Source organism: Meleagris gallopavo, chromosome 13 (assembly GCF_905368555.1).
Source record: "Meleagris gallopavo chromosome 13, MGAL_WU_HG_1.1, whole genome shotgun sequence".
Classification (NCBI taxonomy): Eukaryota; Metazoa; Chordata; class Aves; order Galliformes; family Phasianidae; genus Meleagris; species Meleagris gallopavo.
In genome coordinates, this window is record NC_139416.1 from 10847768 (window position 1) to 10862890 (window position 15123).

Below are 15123 nucleotides of genomic sequence, written 5' to 3' on the forward strand. Positions count from 1 at the left end.
GGTATGTAACTTGTCTTTGCTTTTAGGAGACAATTTGTATCCTGATTGTTGAAGTCACTTTTTTAATCTCTCAAAAGTCAAAGTTACAAGCTACCTGTTAGAAGGTTTATCTGAGCCTATGAGCAATACGTATGCATTGTTTTATTTACACGTTTTAGAAGTGTAGGTGTCAAGAACATGCATTACTAGTACCTGGCTGCAAGTATGTACTCACTTCCTGATGCGGACCACTGTTTTCCTAGCAGGGGAAGATGCAGCTGTAAAATACAGGCTTAGAAAATTGTACAGTGAACAAAAGCGTAATGAATTAAAAACATCTGCTTGCTATGCCAAGCATTAAATAGTCATCTGCTTTTAAGCACACCAGACTGGTGAAAGCATGCTTCTCAAATACCACGTGGGCTGAGATGGATCGCTTAGTAGTACCTTGGAAATTATTTTGTTAATTGGAAATGTAAGGCTTTCAGGACTTTGAAGAGCATAGGTGAAAAGCAGACTGAAGTGGAGTAATGTACAGTGTGTGCGAAGGACAGTGGAGCCTGAATTGAAAGAGTGTTGGGAAAGGTCTTCTGAATTCCCAGGTTTCACTATTGCTGAGCGCTGTTCAGCATGCACAGAAATTCAAAATGGAAATTGTTGAGTTCTAGTTGTAATGAAGGCATACATCAACCTGTACGCTTTTTTGAACAGCTCCTGTTTGGAAGGAGTGTTGTCACTGAAGAGATATGTTCAGTTATGATACTGCTGGCACACCAAAAACAAATAAGACTACACACCACAGACGTAACATTTGGCTTGTGTGAAGAGTGTGGAGAAACCAGTGCTCCCACTCCTTTTGATCTCTACAGTCTAGAAAACAAGCCAAACAAAAACCAGGCAGACTACTTCTGCCATCCACCGGACTTTAAAGTATTGGCTTTAAAGGAATTATTTTTAATTGGATTTTCTTTTCTGAAATGCTGTTCATAAATACCCAAATGCATTTTATTTCAATCGTGGGAATAGATCTTTTTTAAAAGGCGGGAATCAAGCAACCACTTGACCCTGGGAGCTAACTGCTTAGAAATAAATGAAATCATCAAATGCTTGAATTGTCTGAACAGGCAATTCAGCACATGCCTAATGAAGTCCTGAAGCAACTAGTGAGCAAGCTTGCTTTTTCTGTTGATTTTGAGTATTCTGATGTGTAAATTTAACAAGCTTTTCTAGTGATTGTGTGTCTATAAAGGGTATACTCAAAGGGGAATCTTATTTTACAATGTTGTTATTTGCCAAATAAAGTCACTATATATCTGATGCCTACTAAATATGCTAAAACAAATGCTTATTTATTATTTTATTTATTATTTGCTTAAGTAAGGATGAAGATTCTCCCTGCAAAATATGTAATCACATGTGATTGGCTGCCAGTGCTGTCCTCTGCATCTCCACAACACAGTGTTCTTTGTGTCAGAGTTGCCTGAAATAGTTATTCCCACTGTTCAGAGGCAAGGATGAGATGTTTAAGAAAAGACACCCCGTGTTTCTATTAAAAGAGATTTAATCCAGCATGGTTTCTAAATATTAATCATGTACTAGTTTCTGGCTGTGGCATGCAGTACACTTAAAAAACAAAACAAAACAAAAAAATACAAATCAGTTGAATATAAAAAGCCCAGATCCCCTGATGTCACAGTGAGTGTCAGTAAAACATGACAACAGAGTGGAAAGAAATAGAGGATTTCAAACAAGAAAAGGTCCAACGAGCTCTTTTCAGAAAAGCAAAGATTGTTTATCACATCTAGAAGCAAACATCTGGTTTGCTTTTATTCCTTCAGTGGTCTGAGAACAGGAGTTGTAGAAGCTGCCTGGTAGACATCTCCAAATCTGGCCAGCACCTTCCCAAGCACCAGCTCACTGCCAGGTACCGTGCTTTTGCCTGTTAGCAGCCAGCTGCCAGCAGGGAATTGGAACCCAAGCATCACTTTGTTCCAAATGAAATCTGCTTTTGCTGTTTTAGCTCTGTTTTCATTTATTGTTAGTACCATCTGCTCTCACCTTATTTTTTTTAAGCAACATGTTCTGCTATATTAATTATTTTAATGTATACAGAATATAATGTATTCTTTGAAACAGACCCGATGCCATATATAAGAAGCATGCCATGCTGTTTCCAAGTGATATGTGATTACATGTGGGCACACAATTTGCAAGTTAGATTGTGCTATCCATGAAAGCATGTTCTTGTAAATTCAGGTTTTTCCCCAAAATATTAAAGTAATTCTTGTCCTTTCACAAGGGTGAAGGCTGAGGAAATGGATTTTGTGCAGACGTTCTTTAGTTTGGAGGTTGGCTTTTTTACCTCTTCACAGTGGGAAGGAAATTGCCCTCTGGAGGTCCAGGTATCCTGAGTTTTTTTCCAATACAATCATCTGTTCTGTGGACCCAGCAGAGCAACTACAGCGCTATTTCTCATTGGAAGACCAATGTTGGCAAGACAGAACATGAGATCAGACAGTGATACCTTGCATGCAAACATGTGCAAGCTCACATAGGCACACAGTGTGGCTGGGTGGTATTTGGCAAGCCTTCCTTACCTGCATGCAAGCGCATATGTACAAGGGCTTCCACAAAAATGGTAGGAAGAGGCTGGTAAGATTCCACTTCTGTTCTACCACATATCTGTGGTGAAACTGCAGAAGATGAGAGCGTGACCCCATCCAGGCAGCTTAAAAAGTGATAATGTCTGATGAGGCACCGTTACACTTTGAGATTTATGCTTGCTGCTCATTTCCAGTTGTCACTTGTTATCAACGTTTAGGCAGTAGATATTGATGTACTGAAACCAAATGTAATTTATGCCTTGATGTGGTTGAGATAGTGGAATGCTCAGACATGAGATGAATGTTGTTAGTTAATCAAGAAAAATATAAGTGAAATAGAGGCATTCTGGGCCTCTTTTCTTTGGCACAGCAAGAAGTATTAAAGCTATAAGTAAGTGTTAAAGACTTGGAATTAAGGAAGCATGTTAAAAGCTCTGCTATAAGTTTAAAATACTGTGTTCCCATTTACTCAGCACATTGCATGCTGAACAACAAAGAGTTGTTTGGATGCAGACCTCTAGGAGGTTGAAATCTGTAGAAACCTTAGTTCTGTATTGTAAATCCTTATTTCTGAAAGTGTTTAATGGTATTGGGAATGGTCTCCTTCACCACATCACTGCCTTATGCTTTGGTGATTCCATAAACATTGAAGTGGAAAGAGGATATTGAGGCTGAAGTAAGAGAGATGTTTCAATTGGCAGTGCGTTCAGCAGAGAGGAAAGTGCTTGATTATCTTCCCTTCACACTCGGCTGGTGTTTGTTTTTTCAGTCTGAGTCAGAATTGGAGTCTTCATCTGAAATTTAAAACAAACCAAATAAAACACAATAATGAGAACAAATTGGAAATTGGAGCAGCTTTAGCTCTTGCTGAGAGAGACCTGCTGCTCCTCTGTGGGTGCCTGCTTGGAAGGATGTGGCGTAGTTGGGGAGGAGTTTGTAATGTGCCAGTTCTGACTATCCTGCTAATACAGCTTTAAATGACATTTCAAAGGACTTGTTGGCAAAAATGCCACAACAGCAACATAGACAACAGTTCAAATGAAAGAAGTTGCAAAGATACTTCTGTTAGTGTGACCACTGAGAGGAAGCCTACTTACAGTATGCTTCCTGTACTGAAGTATTGCTGTTTGATGCGGGTCATGGTTACGCACTGCCAGTTAAACAGATCTGAAAGCCAGAAGCTCTGGGGCATTAAGAAATCCCCGTGGGCATACAGAGATGCATCTTGCCCAAGTATGAGACTCAGCTTGCAAGAAGCAATAGAATTCTGTCCCCTGTAGTTGAGAACCACGGTATGAACGTGGCTTTGTGCTGGAGGAGCAGTGCTGCAGGGCAGGGGTTCTTCAGTCTCATCCCCACCACAGCTGCGTGACTACATGTATGCAAGTTCAAAAGTTTCTCTCTCCATCTCCAGGCCAATAAGACTCTAACTTTACTCTAATTTTATACCCTAATCACCTGATCTTGTCCTGAGACGATTTCAGATTGTGGGGCTGAATGGTTTTTAATCTCTTTAACAGTCCGTTTCCTATGATCTGTTCCTTTAAGTCATCTTTCACAAAAATCTGTGCTGCACAATTACTTCTATAATTGGATTTAGGAGGTTTTCAAAGTTAGATGGCACAAACTCTGAGAAACTAAATCTCAAATTCTTGGCTTGTGAGGATCCTAATAAATTGTGAAAATTCCAGTTCTTCTGGTTTAATACTAAGGACCTTCATAATTTGGCTTAGTCGAATATTTAGTTGAAAACTTAGTACCAAATGATGGTAGCTGAGAATAGAAACTCTTGCTGTTTGAGAGCTCGTGCTGACAAACGGAGGGTGAAATAGAGAAGAATCACATTTCATGCTTGCATGACCAAAAGGATTTTACCTACCTTCTGACTTGCGCCTTTCAGGGGACTCAGAACTGCCTTGCTTGAGAAAAGTTACCAGGTCATTGAATGTTATGTAGAAATCGATAGCATACACTATTGTGGCTATAAATCCAAACACCTAAAATGGCAAAATTGACAACATCCTTAACACATGTCTATCAATGACAAACCAAAACAACCGAGTGACAAATGACAATAAGATCTTAGTTTTAAAATTGTGTATGATTTGGGATTGCTTGGTAAAGGTCAGTAGCTTACAGTACTGGGTGTAGTTCTTCCCTAGCTTGTCATGTCTTTATGCAATTTTTATGATGCGTAAATTATCGATGCCTATAGTCAAGTTGCAACTGCAGAAGCTGTATCTTATTTCTGAACGTGCTGATGCTGATAGCAAAGGCTCTCTCCTGGACAGCCCACATACAAGAGGGTAAAGCGATGACTGCTCTTGTTTCAGTTTATTCAAGCAAAATTATGCATTTGAAGCACAAAGGTGAAATTACTTATTTTGGACCATCCTTAGTAGTTATATGTATTATTATTGCTGGTTTTGCTACATTTGTTTTTTGGCAGAGCTAGTGAAACTGCAAATCAGAGTAAGTGTTTTCCTGAAGTCATGCCATTAACCTTGAGCAGCAGTATTAGGATGAAAACAGCTATTTGTTGATTCAGAACCTGTTTTTCTAAATAAGTGACCATTTCTTCCCTGCTTTTTAGGCAAATTCTTCACTTTTTAATTCAAGTGTTTACTACTTGCAGCAGGGTCAAAATTTGTTTCTGATGCGTGTTCATACACAGTTTGTTAAACTATTTAAGAGGAAAGCTGACATCTACTTACTCCTGCTGCTTTGGATGCTCCATCACTGTATTTTGAGACAGCAGCGATTGAAATGGCAAAGTAAATAACAGCAGCAGTGACACAGCGCAGGAAATCCTGTAAAATAAGCAGTGTGACAACATCAGGTCAGTCACATAATTCCAACACACACAATCCTCTGAGAATCACTTGAGAAGTTGTAAGCCTTTGGCGCTATGTCTGACTTGCCTGATGCTGGAACATGACTATAGCATGGTACCTTGTAGTAAATGAACTGTTCATCTGGGAAATATTTCTGTATGAAATATGACTGAAATCTTGGCATCAGCTCCTGAGAGGGCAGCTCTGCTGGGCAGGAGCCATGCCCTGTAATACAAGCAGTGATGTGCTGGAGCAGCCTTATCTGTGAACAGTTCAGTAAAGGAAGTACTGTGATTCGTAGGACATGTGTAAATCGTGTGAGCTGAAAAATGGTATCTCAATCTGTTCACAATCAGATCTGCATTTTCAGGCCAGGTGGACAGGTAAGATACTGTCTCAGAAGACAAATCTACGAGGACCTTGGAGTCAGAGCGAGGTCAGTTACCTCTGTTCTGCGGCTGGAGTACATTGTGGTAATGGATATAATAAATAAACATACAAGTGCTTTTTGTCTTAGTTCTGTATGATGAAATTGAGATTACTGTCTGAAAAGCAGACAAACTTTTACAGTCACTTCTATTGTTTTATCCACCAAAGGCCTTTCTAATGCTATTTTTATTCACTGAGAGCACTAATTCAAATCTCACTAGGGTAAACTCTTGCAAAGCTGTATGTATGTATGTGAATGTGTACTGCTAGATTAATGCTTCCTTTGTATTGCATTTTTGAAGCAGCAGAGACATCCAGTGGTCACTGAGCGGTAATTACCTGCAACTGCAAATGGAAAAATGTCCTGAAGAGCAGCCAGTGATTGCGTGAGTGAGCATCCCTCTGCCAGCAAGAGCAGCAGGACATCCCCACTTAACACAATTAGTTGTCCGTCAGCATGTGAGTATCTAAATGCATGTGGATATCTGCATCTAAACAGCTTTTACCTGAGATTTTTAAAACAGTCAAGTGTATGCCTCACTTTCACTATGTGTAAGAGGAGCAGTATCACTGAGACCTCAGCACTGGAAAGGCTCAGACTGATGTTGGCTGCTTCTGAAAACCATTTGCCAAGAAGCAGGCATGAATCCTGTGATCTAACAAAGCAGTGCTATGTGTCAATACCTTGAAAGCTATAGTATGTCGTAGAACATAGTTTAAAGGGTGCTTTGGGACCTTTTGAATCAAAGGTAAAATGGACAAACTTCTCATCAGGAGTAAAACTATTAGCAGCCAGCCTGAACTCCAGTATAGTCCTTTTTCTGAAGTTATACTGTACAATTAAATCTGTGGTTATAGTTCATATTTCACTTACTGTCAAAGGCCAGTAGAGTCCTTTAAACTTCTCATTAAGTTTAGAGGCATAGGCAAAAAAAAGAAACAGTGCCAGCAGAAATTCTAGGAGTGGTGCCATCATGAATGCGGAAGCTGAAGATGCAATATAGCAGATAAAGATGATAAATGACAGCACCTAGAGTAAAAGGAAAATACTCATTATTTGCATGGAATGGCAGAGCCTTAGGCAGCTGAGCAGCTTAGAAATGTTACTGGGCTGATGATGGCATATCTTGCTTCCTACATTTTTTTTTTTTTTTTTTTGCACAAAATGAATTTTTTTGTTCACCGAGGAATAAATCTGAAGTCATGTCATTTATTTCAGTGTGTGTACAATTGGCTTTCCAGAGAGCTTGGTAGATTTTCACCTATCTGAGCCAAAAATTTGTTCTGCATTGTAAACAACTCTTGACAACATAATTCTGAAAATGCAGTGGAACTTTGCCAAGCAAACAGCTTTGAGCTTTCAGCCATGACAGTTGTCATTTGAAATGCAAATCATTGCTCGGATACCAAAAGTAACTCAGCATTTCTAATCTTCCTTGAGTTGAAAGAAATTACGCCTACTGTTAATGGATAAAAAAGACAGGATTTAGTTATCCTACAACTTCTCTGTCTCTGGTTCCAGTTTCTCAGTGTAGACAACTGTTTTAGAGTTATAGCTACCCCCTGTAGATCTATTTATTTCCATAATTTTTTAAATATCTCTACAAAATAACAAAAAAGCGTGTTTTCTCATTCAATTTAAATACTATCACTATGTGACTTATGGTTCAAGGTATTTCTACAGTGGGAAAAATGACCAAGGAAAATGTACTTTCACCTAAACCAGACAGTACCAGAGTCCTGTGCTGCCATTCTGGACATCTCCAGCTTCTGTACTTGTATGTTAAGATGGGAGGTGAGGGAACTGGGGCAAAACTGAACAGTTTTTCAGTCCTGTACTTTGAGCTGGTCACTTCCAAGAGGCTCCAGTTCTACTGTCTCATGGTAGGTACCATATTAGACAACACTTTCTAGGGCTGTAGTTATGTGCTGACTTACACCTGGACTGCTGCATCCAGCCTTTCCTTTTGGAGGCACGTTTTGGCCTTAGATGCTCAGAGATGGTTTTGGTTGCATAACGGAAGGCACTGTCTGAGGAATAGATTAGGAGGATTTTAATTCTAAATTGGGATGCTTCTCACATTCTTGCTCGTCTGATTTTAAAAATAGACATACTTTTCCCCCAGATGGCACCTTAGAAGGCAGATAAGGCTTTCTGAATAGTGTAAATGTTCCAATTGAGATGATCAGTATATTTGCTTCATTGAATTTCAGAACTATGGCTTTTTTTTCATTGCTGCTGCTCTGTGTTCCTGTGAGAGCATCACCTGTACCTCAAGGAATACCCATATTTCCCTTGAAAGGTAGGACACTAATTACTCTATGAGAGTCATTCAGCCCTCAAATATATGTATGAAAAGAGCCTGTTCATGTGTAGGGGGCAAATAAGCAGTTGAGTCCTGCTGAAGTGATTTGTTAATGTAAGGAATTAACAAGCTTTTGTTCTAAATTCCAAAAGAATTGACCAGGATGACACTGACTGGAGTGTATTGTTTTGATTCCTTAGGACTGGGTGGTGAAACTTGAGAGGATGTGACATTTTTAGTATGAAACTATATTTATCTTAGAAGCTTATACACTGTTCCTGTTTCATTAGGTTGTAAGAAACTGGTCTGCATCAGGGCGGTGTTTTGTCACTACTTATCCTGTTATTTGCCTGTTGCTTGCATACTCTTTGCAGCCTTAGCAGAGTTCTCATACAGCAGAGGAAACTCATTTGATGTATTTTACGTAGGGAGGATGTGATGTTTTATCAGCTGTATTAATTGAAGTGTATTCACACTGTGGGTTTTCTTTTGCCCCGGGGCTGCAGCCTTTGAGAGCAGTTCAGAAGTCTGAGTTGTTCCTGCTGCTGACGTCAGTGTGGTTGTGGCTGCCTTTGCCATGGAGCAATATTTGGATGCAGGGAGTTCCAGTTCAGCAAACAGCAAAATAGGAGCCACTCGCAATGGTGTCATGAAAAGTCCCATGAAAATGAGGCCTGATCTTTTGATCTTTTTAATTTTTTTTATTTTTTACTCCTGAGCACCTCTTTTTTTGAGAAGATGGGAACGTATATCATGGAAACAAAACAAAAACATTAAAAAATAGTTCTTTGTAAAGGAACTTTTCTGGTATTGCATTTCAAAAATTAAGTTTTCTCCCATGTAACAATTACTTGATATTGTGCTCCTTGGCTTTTTATGCTGGCTGGGGGCTGGGAAGGCAACACTTCATCATATAACCAGCCTCCAATTTAAAGTATAAAATACAGTTAGTTCCAACAATTAAAGCAGTGTGCTCTGTAAGGGAGGACTGCTGCAGTGCTGAGGTCACAGGCAGGATATGTGAAGGCGTTTGCCTCCCCTGTGCACAAAGAACAGACCCAGTGCAGCCCATGGGGAAGACATGGATGCCAGGAAACAGCTGACATCATTATGCACAGCTACACACACCCTGCGGGGCTCCTCTCACTGCTCATGGCTAAATGTGCACTGCTCGGAGAACAACAGGTTGGCTTAAATATTTTAAAAGTGGCTAATGGTGATCTCTTCTGGACAGCAGTGTATTTTGTTATTGTTTGCTGGCAGAGAGAAATGCCTCAGTGGTCTCTGCTGTTCAGTTACTTCTCCATTGTGCTCCTGGTGCAGACGAAGCTCTTGGTGCCCCTGATGTAGCAGCAGGGCCGGCTGGCTGCAGCCCAGGGGGCACGGGGATCTTCAAGGAGGCAGTGCGAAGAGCAGGGAGGTTTCAGTCATGAAGTGCAGTTCAGAGAAGACTGAAATGAGAAAAGACAGGAAAAGAAGAAAAGAACAGGCACAATGATTTCTACATTGTGCTACACAGGACAACCTTGTATGTTCATACCATATTTTATTAGGAACTGCAAAAGTGTTTCAGGGAAGGAAAAGAGCACGGATGGTATGTTGACCTTGAAAACAGCAGCTTGATGTTTTTAGGGAAAACTAACAGCTGAAGGCAAGGGTTTTAAAATACATGGGAGAAATAGTGACACGAGAAAAGAATAGAAAAGGAAGGGTAAAAAGAAGGGGGAAAAAAGGAACCTTGTCGGGGGGGGCAATGATTAGAAAGCAGAGGAGCCAGACGGGAAGAGTAAACAGCAGAAGGAGAGATGGCAAAGCTTATGGTGTGTTTGATGTTACTGCTGCTTGGTGGCGGCCTGGCTCTCCCAGATGGAATAAAAAATTCATAGGAAGATCAGAACAACTTCCTTCTCTGAATAAAATTTGAGAATATAATTAAGCTTCTAGCAGCAATCAGCTTCATCAGCAGCACAACTTGTTCCAGAGGAAGAGCCAGAATGCCCAGCGCTGGTGGCCCACAGGGCTGTGTACATGCTGACATGAAGAACCACACCCCAACACTGTGAGCACCCACTTTCATTTCATAGCAAAATGTACCTTGCTGTTACATTTTTAAAAAGCTGCCTTCAACCTGAGCGTACCAGTCCTGAGCTACTGGAGTTTCTTTAAGTTTCTTTATCAGTATTCTACCAAGGCTGAAGGCTTTCCTTCCCAAAGTAAGTCCAGATTGTCCTCTCTGTTTATCAGGACCTCGAATAGGGCAAGATAAGGGAATAGGAATGGTTGAGTAGCCGTTGTCTTAAATGATAGCAGACTGACTGAGGTGTGGTGAATTATGACAGCTGAATTGATCTTATGCTGGCCCTTGTGCTGCACAAAACAAAGCAGTGTAATGAGGTGACTCCTATTAAGCACACTGCCACTGAGGTCACTGGGCTGAAGGAATTTGCCAACTTTTGTTCCCTTTTAGCCACAGATTGAAAAGGAGAAGTAGAACCCTCCACCCCAGCCAAGATATATTTGCAAGTTGTTTTCTTTGCTTTGGTGGGAGACGTTTTTCAGAATATGGTGGTTCTTTTTTTGATGTTGAAGAAAAACAACTGACTTGGTATTTGTTTAGCTGCACAGAGAATCTCTGATCTACCATTAGGGAGGGGATGCTGATAGTTGCATGACTTCAAAAGGCTGACAGATGAAGTGCACTTCTTGTGACTTGCCAAGATGCTGGATAATAATGATGTATTCAGTAACAGTAATGAGAAGCCCCGAATAAAAGACACTGTTCAAAATCTGCACTTAGAACCCCACCCAACATTAGCACTGTGTCAAAGAGGAATCAGATATTCAAGTTAAAAAATACACAGTTAAAGCTGAGACGCATTTAAAGTTGGTAGATTTAACAAGGACTCATCTTTAAATATTTGGCCCCATATTTCATTAATTGTATGCAGGCTGGATTTATTCTGGGGTCTGTGGTTTTCAGGGATTTCTCCTGGCCAAGCTGACACTTGGAGAGAAACTACTGCTGCCTCTGTGCTGCCCAGAGGTGATGTGCTGTCTGTAGCGCTGTGACCGGCTCAGGGTGGGCTCAGGCTGCAGCTTTGGGATGGGTCAGAGCTGCATCCAGCCTGTCTAGCCCTCGGGAAGCCCTGCTAGAGGATAAATCCCCTTGTGCTAGGGCAGAGCGGTTCATATCACTATGAGGAAGCATAACCAACCAGCACTTCCCTGAGGCAATGGAAGGGTGACTGATGCCGTGACCACAACGGTATTCCTCAAATATATCATCGTTGGAGATGTTACAAAGCCAGGCTGTGTGGAAGTTGTCACTTACTGGCTGTGAGGTTGTATAGGGACCTCCAGTAAAAGTTATAGTACGTAACAAAAGTACGTGCCAACAAGCAAAGAGGAATTAATTGGGCTCTGCCGTCTTCCAAGTGTGATTCTGTCAGCCACGGGTGCTGCAGAAATGGGGCAGTGGGACCTGCAGCGGTCAGGGCGCTCCGTGAGGAGCCGATGGCTGCGCCATGAGACGCACAGCATCCCGAATTCCGGTTTGATTCATGGATACCCACTGCCCAGGCGGGGATTCTCCTTCCCTCCCACACCGTGCTGGTGCACGGGTCGGGCTTTCTGGTTAAAGTACGCGCAACGAAACCAGACGTTTTCAACCAAGAAGGGGTTCGCGGGCGGTGGAAACGTAACCCGGCCCGCGTTTTGGCTTCCGAACGGGCCGTGCCCGGCCGCCATCCCCGCCCTTCCAGCTCCGCCGATCCGCAGCGCCGTCGCCGCTCTCCGCCCCGTCCCGACCCCCGCTCAGCCGCCCGCCCGCGGCCCTTACCGCCTCGGCGAGCAGCAGCCGCCCCTTTCGGGAGCACAGGAATTCCCGCGGCGGCAGCAACGAGCGCAGCCCGGGCGGCGGCTCCGCGTTGGCCCCCGGCTCCTCCATGGCTGCGGGGCGCACGGCTGTGGGCTGCTTTTCTCTTTTTTTTGAAGGAGGGAAGCGGAAATCATGACACTGCGGAAACGTGAAAAAAAAAAACACCCCACAACCTTTCAGCATCTCCAAACGTGCGGCGGCTGCTCCCGGAGGGGCGGGGCGGCCCCGCGCCATTCCGAACAGCCGTGACAACGCCGGGACGGGAAGGGCTCTGCCATGGCACCTCGGCACGGCCCCAGCTGCTGCTCGGCACGGGGGGCTGGCAGGAACGCAGCGCGGGTGACTAAGTGCTAACACGCGAGTCATTTTCACTTCAAGTACACCAAGAACGTTAAATAATGGACTTCTTTATTAAAGACAATTGTGAAATCAGTTTTCTGACACACGGGACAATTTTCTGAAGTTTAAAATGGTGAGATTGTAACAGTGAAACTGCATCTATAAATGTGAGAATGCTTAGGAATTATATTTGAAAAACACACAGGAGCTGAAAGGTGAACATATGAAAATTTGTATTCTTTAACAAGTGAGCAGTAAATCAATCAAGGAACTCTCCTTTCGCTACAATGGAAATCCTATTTTGCAGGAGTATTCCTTTCCCTTGGTCTACTGATGCTAATCTTCATGAAAAGAACAACGGCATCAACAACACAGAGAACAAGCAACACAAGACCAAGCACCTGCAAAAGTAACAGTCATGCTGTTAGTTTCCTCTACCTTGTACTGCAGTGACCAGCAGCAATTACATCTCCCTGAGCTGGCTCTGGCTTAGATGTGTGATCCCAGAGGGCTGATAAATAACATCCATATTTAAATCCCATCAAACTGTCAGAGAGAAGTCCATGGCCTGGCTTTGCCTGATGTTTGTCTGAGGAGCTGAAAAGGAGGTTCCTTCTTGAAAGTGAAGCCAAACCTACATTATGCAAGGCAGCACTTTTATACAAAATGAAAACCCTGCTGTCTCTGTAACTACTGCCTTACTTACTTTTGGCCCAAAGTAAAGTCAGCATTTGCAGAAACAAGCCTAGAAGGAAAACAACAGAAGCTTCTTCTCAGAAGCTTTGAACTGAAAACATATTTGAGTTTGAAGAAAATGTACATAAGTATTTAAAAACACAACTTCAGGCAGGCAGCTGGGAACAACACCAGCTCAACGACTGCACAGGTGACTTCCCCAGCTCTTGCCTCTCAGTGTGATCTCACACATGGTTTTTTTTATTCAAGCATGTCTTAAAACTGTAATATCTGATCAGCAATAGTAGGGCCAAGGCAAGCCTTTTGTGGACTGCGGATATCAGGTCAGATGTGCCCTAGGAACACAAGCCTAAGGGCAACTGTCTTTCTTTCAACACTGGAGATGCCATACGTTCTGCCCAAACCTGTTCTCCAAGCTTTCTACTTGCCTCCTGCTTTCAGCTTTAACTGCTATTGATCTCACACCTGAGAAGTGATTTCCCAGCAGTCACTTCACCACACAGTACCCTTCTTGCTTGCTTGCGGTACCAACTAAAATACCAGCTGTGCAGCTGACTCTCAAGCTGATTTGAAAACCTCATGGGGCAAGTTCTCTGGGTGGTTTGTCTTCTTTATTTTTTTGGTCCCTCATCACATTTTAGCTTTGTTTGTATTTCAGGAAACTGAAGTTTCAAAACTTTCTAAACTGAGTTTTCTCCTTTGTGTGTGCTAGTCACATTAGCTTTTCTTTTAAGTAATACCAATTGCTTAAGCTAGTGAACTGGTTTGATCACAAGCATATGAAAATCTTCATAGTGTGCAAAGACCATTTTCTCAGTCTGTCAAAGAAAATAACACATGCTTCACAAAGGAAATACCAGCACATATCTGTTGAAGAGCTTCCATAATGTCAGTAAGAGAGCAGCGTTTCCTCTTACATCCTGTAACTAAGCAGGACAGTTCTTAAAGAATGTTATTTTCTCCCACCCAGAATTTCAAGCTGCGGAGGTTACTCAGAAGGTTTTGTAAATGAGGTAAACTAAATGTGCATCAGGTTTGTTGGTGACTTCTTGGTGTTTTCTTCCATAACAGAATTATTTTCACATTCTTAAAAAAATGTAACCAAATTATATCTGTCATATCTGCTTTAAGAATCAAATTAACACGTTCCTACTTACTCCTCCGGCCAGCGTCCCGTGGTTGGTTTTGATGATCACTGCAAACAAGCTCACAATCAGCAGGAACAGAGCTGCAACCACCGAGTTGAAAATATCCTGGAAAAAGGGAGCAGGGGCAAAATGCTCACTGCGGGGTGCACAGCTGGGGAGAACGCGAGCAGCTGCCACTGCGGGACGGCAGGAAACCGCCGTTCTGCTGCGACAACAGCATTGAACTGCGAGAACCTCGTAAGAGCAGCGGTGCCACCCGGCGGTTCCGTGCTGAAAGTGCGACTGAACTTCCTCATCGCACCTCCATTCGCTTTTTTTTTTTTTTTTAGTCGAATTTACAGAAATCGGCTATATGACATGGACTAAAACAGCAGGTACGTTAATATGAAAAAGAAGAGAGGTAAAAGGTAAGAGGAGACCTCACTAACATCGGAGCGAAGCGCCCGCCCGTCCGCTCCCCCAGGCAGAAGAGCAGCCGCCCCGCCCCGCCCCGCCGCGCCCCACTCACGGCCAGAGGCCAGAAGAGCCAGGTGAGCTTCACGTCCAGCTTCAGCAGGTACAGCAGGAAGAACAGCAGCGTGACGAGAGCTTCCATCACCGCCAGTGCCGTGTAGGCTTCGTGGGAGCGGGAGGCAACGAAACAGATGAAGGCTACGACCGCCACCACCTGCAAGAGCACAAGGGACCGCTAGCCCCCTGCCGGGCCGCAGAAGAGGGCGCGGGGCGGGCGGGGCCGCGCCTACCAGGCGGGCGAGCTTCAGGGCGCCGCGCGCGGAGCGCGGGAACGCCGCGTCCACCGCCACCATGGCACCGCCGCGGCCGTTAGCGCGCCTCGGCCGGCGGGCGGTGTCCCGACCGCCCCGCCCAGCCCCGCGACCGGAAACGGCGCGCTGGAGCCCGGAAGCGGGAGGC

The 15123-nt window shown here is 43.3% G+C and overlaps 2 protein-coding genes across 3 annotated transcripts; both read right to left on the bottom strand.

Moving 5' to 3' along the window:
- Positions 1 to 1522: 1522 nt before the first annotated feature.
- On the bottom strand, positions 1523 to 12265 carry CMTM3 (CKLF like MARVEL transmembrane domain containing 3). The gene is made up of 5 exons (XM_085234784.1): positions 11990 to 12265; positions 6720 to 6875; positions 5297 to 5392; positions 4462 to 4579; positions 1523 to 3376 (listed from the first exon to the last, which is right to left on the bottom strand). The coding sequence occupies exons 1-5, from the start codon at positions 12260 to 12262 to the stop codon at positions 3348 to 3350; spliced, it is 672 nt and encodes a 223-aa protein (XP_085090910.1). The 5' UTR covers positions 12263 to 12265; the 3' UTR covers positions 1523 to 3347.
- Positions 12266 to 12419: 154 nt separating this feature from the next.
- On the bottom strand, positions 12420 to 15087 carry LOC104913004 (chemokine like factor). 2 transcript variants are annotated; one of them, XM_085234787.1, is made up of 4 exons: positions 14955 to 15087; positions 14720 to 14878; positions 14221 to 14316; positions 12420 to 12768 (listed from the first exon to the last, which is right to left on the bottom strand). In XM_085234787.1, exons 1-4 carry the CDS (start codon positions 15015 to 15017, stop codon positions 12664 to 12666), a joined length of 423 nt encoding a protein of 140 aa, XP_085090913.1. In that variant the 5' UTR covers positions 15018 to 15087; the 3' UTR covers positions 12420 to 12663. The 2 variants fall into 2 exon arrangements, 1 of the variants encoding a protein (XP_085090913.1); XR_014886066.1 differs by having other exon boundaries at positions 12636 to 12768; positions 14640 to 14878.
- Positions 15088 to 15123: the final 36 nt, after the last annotated feature.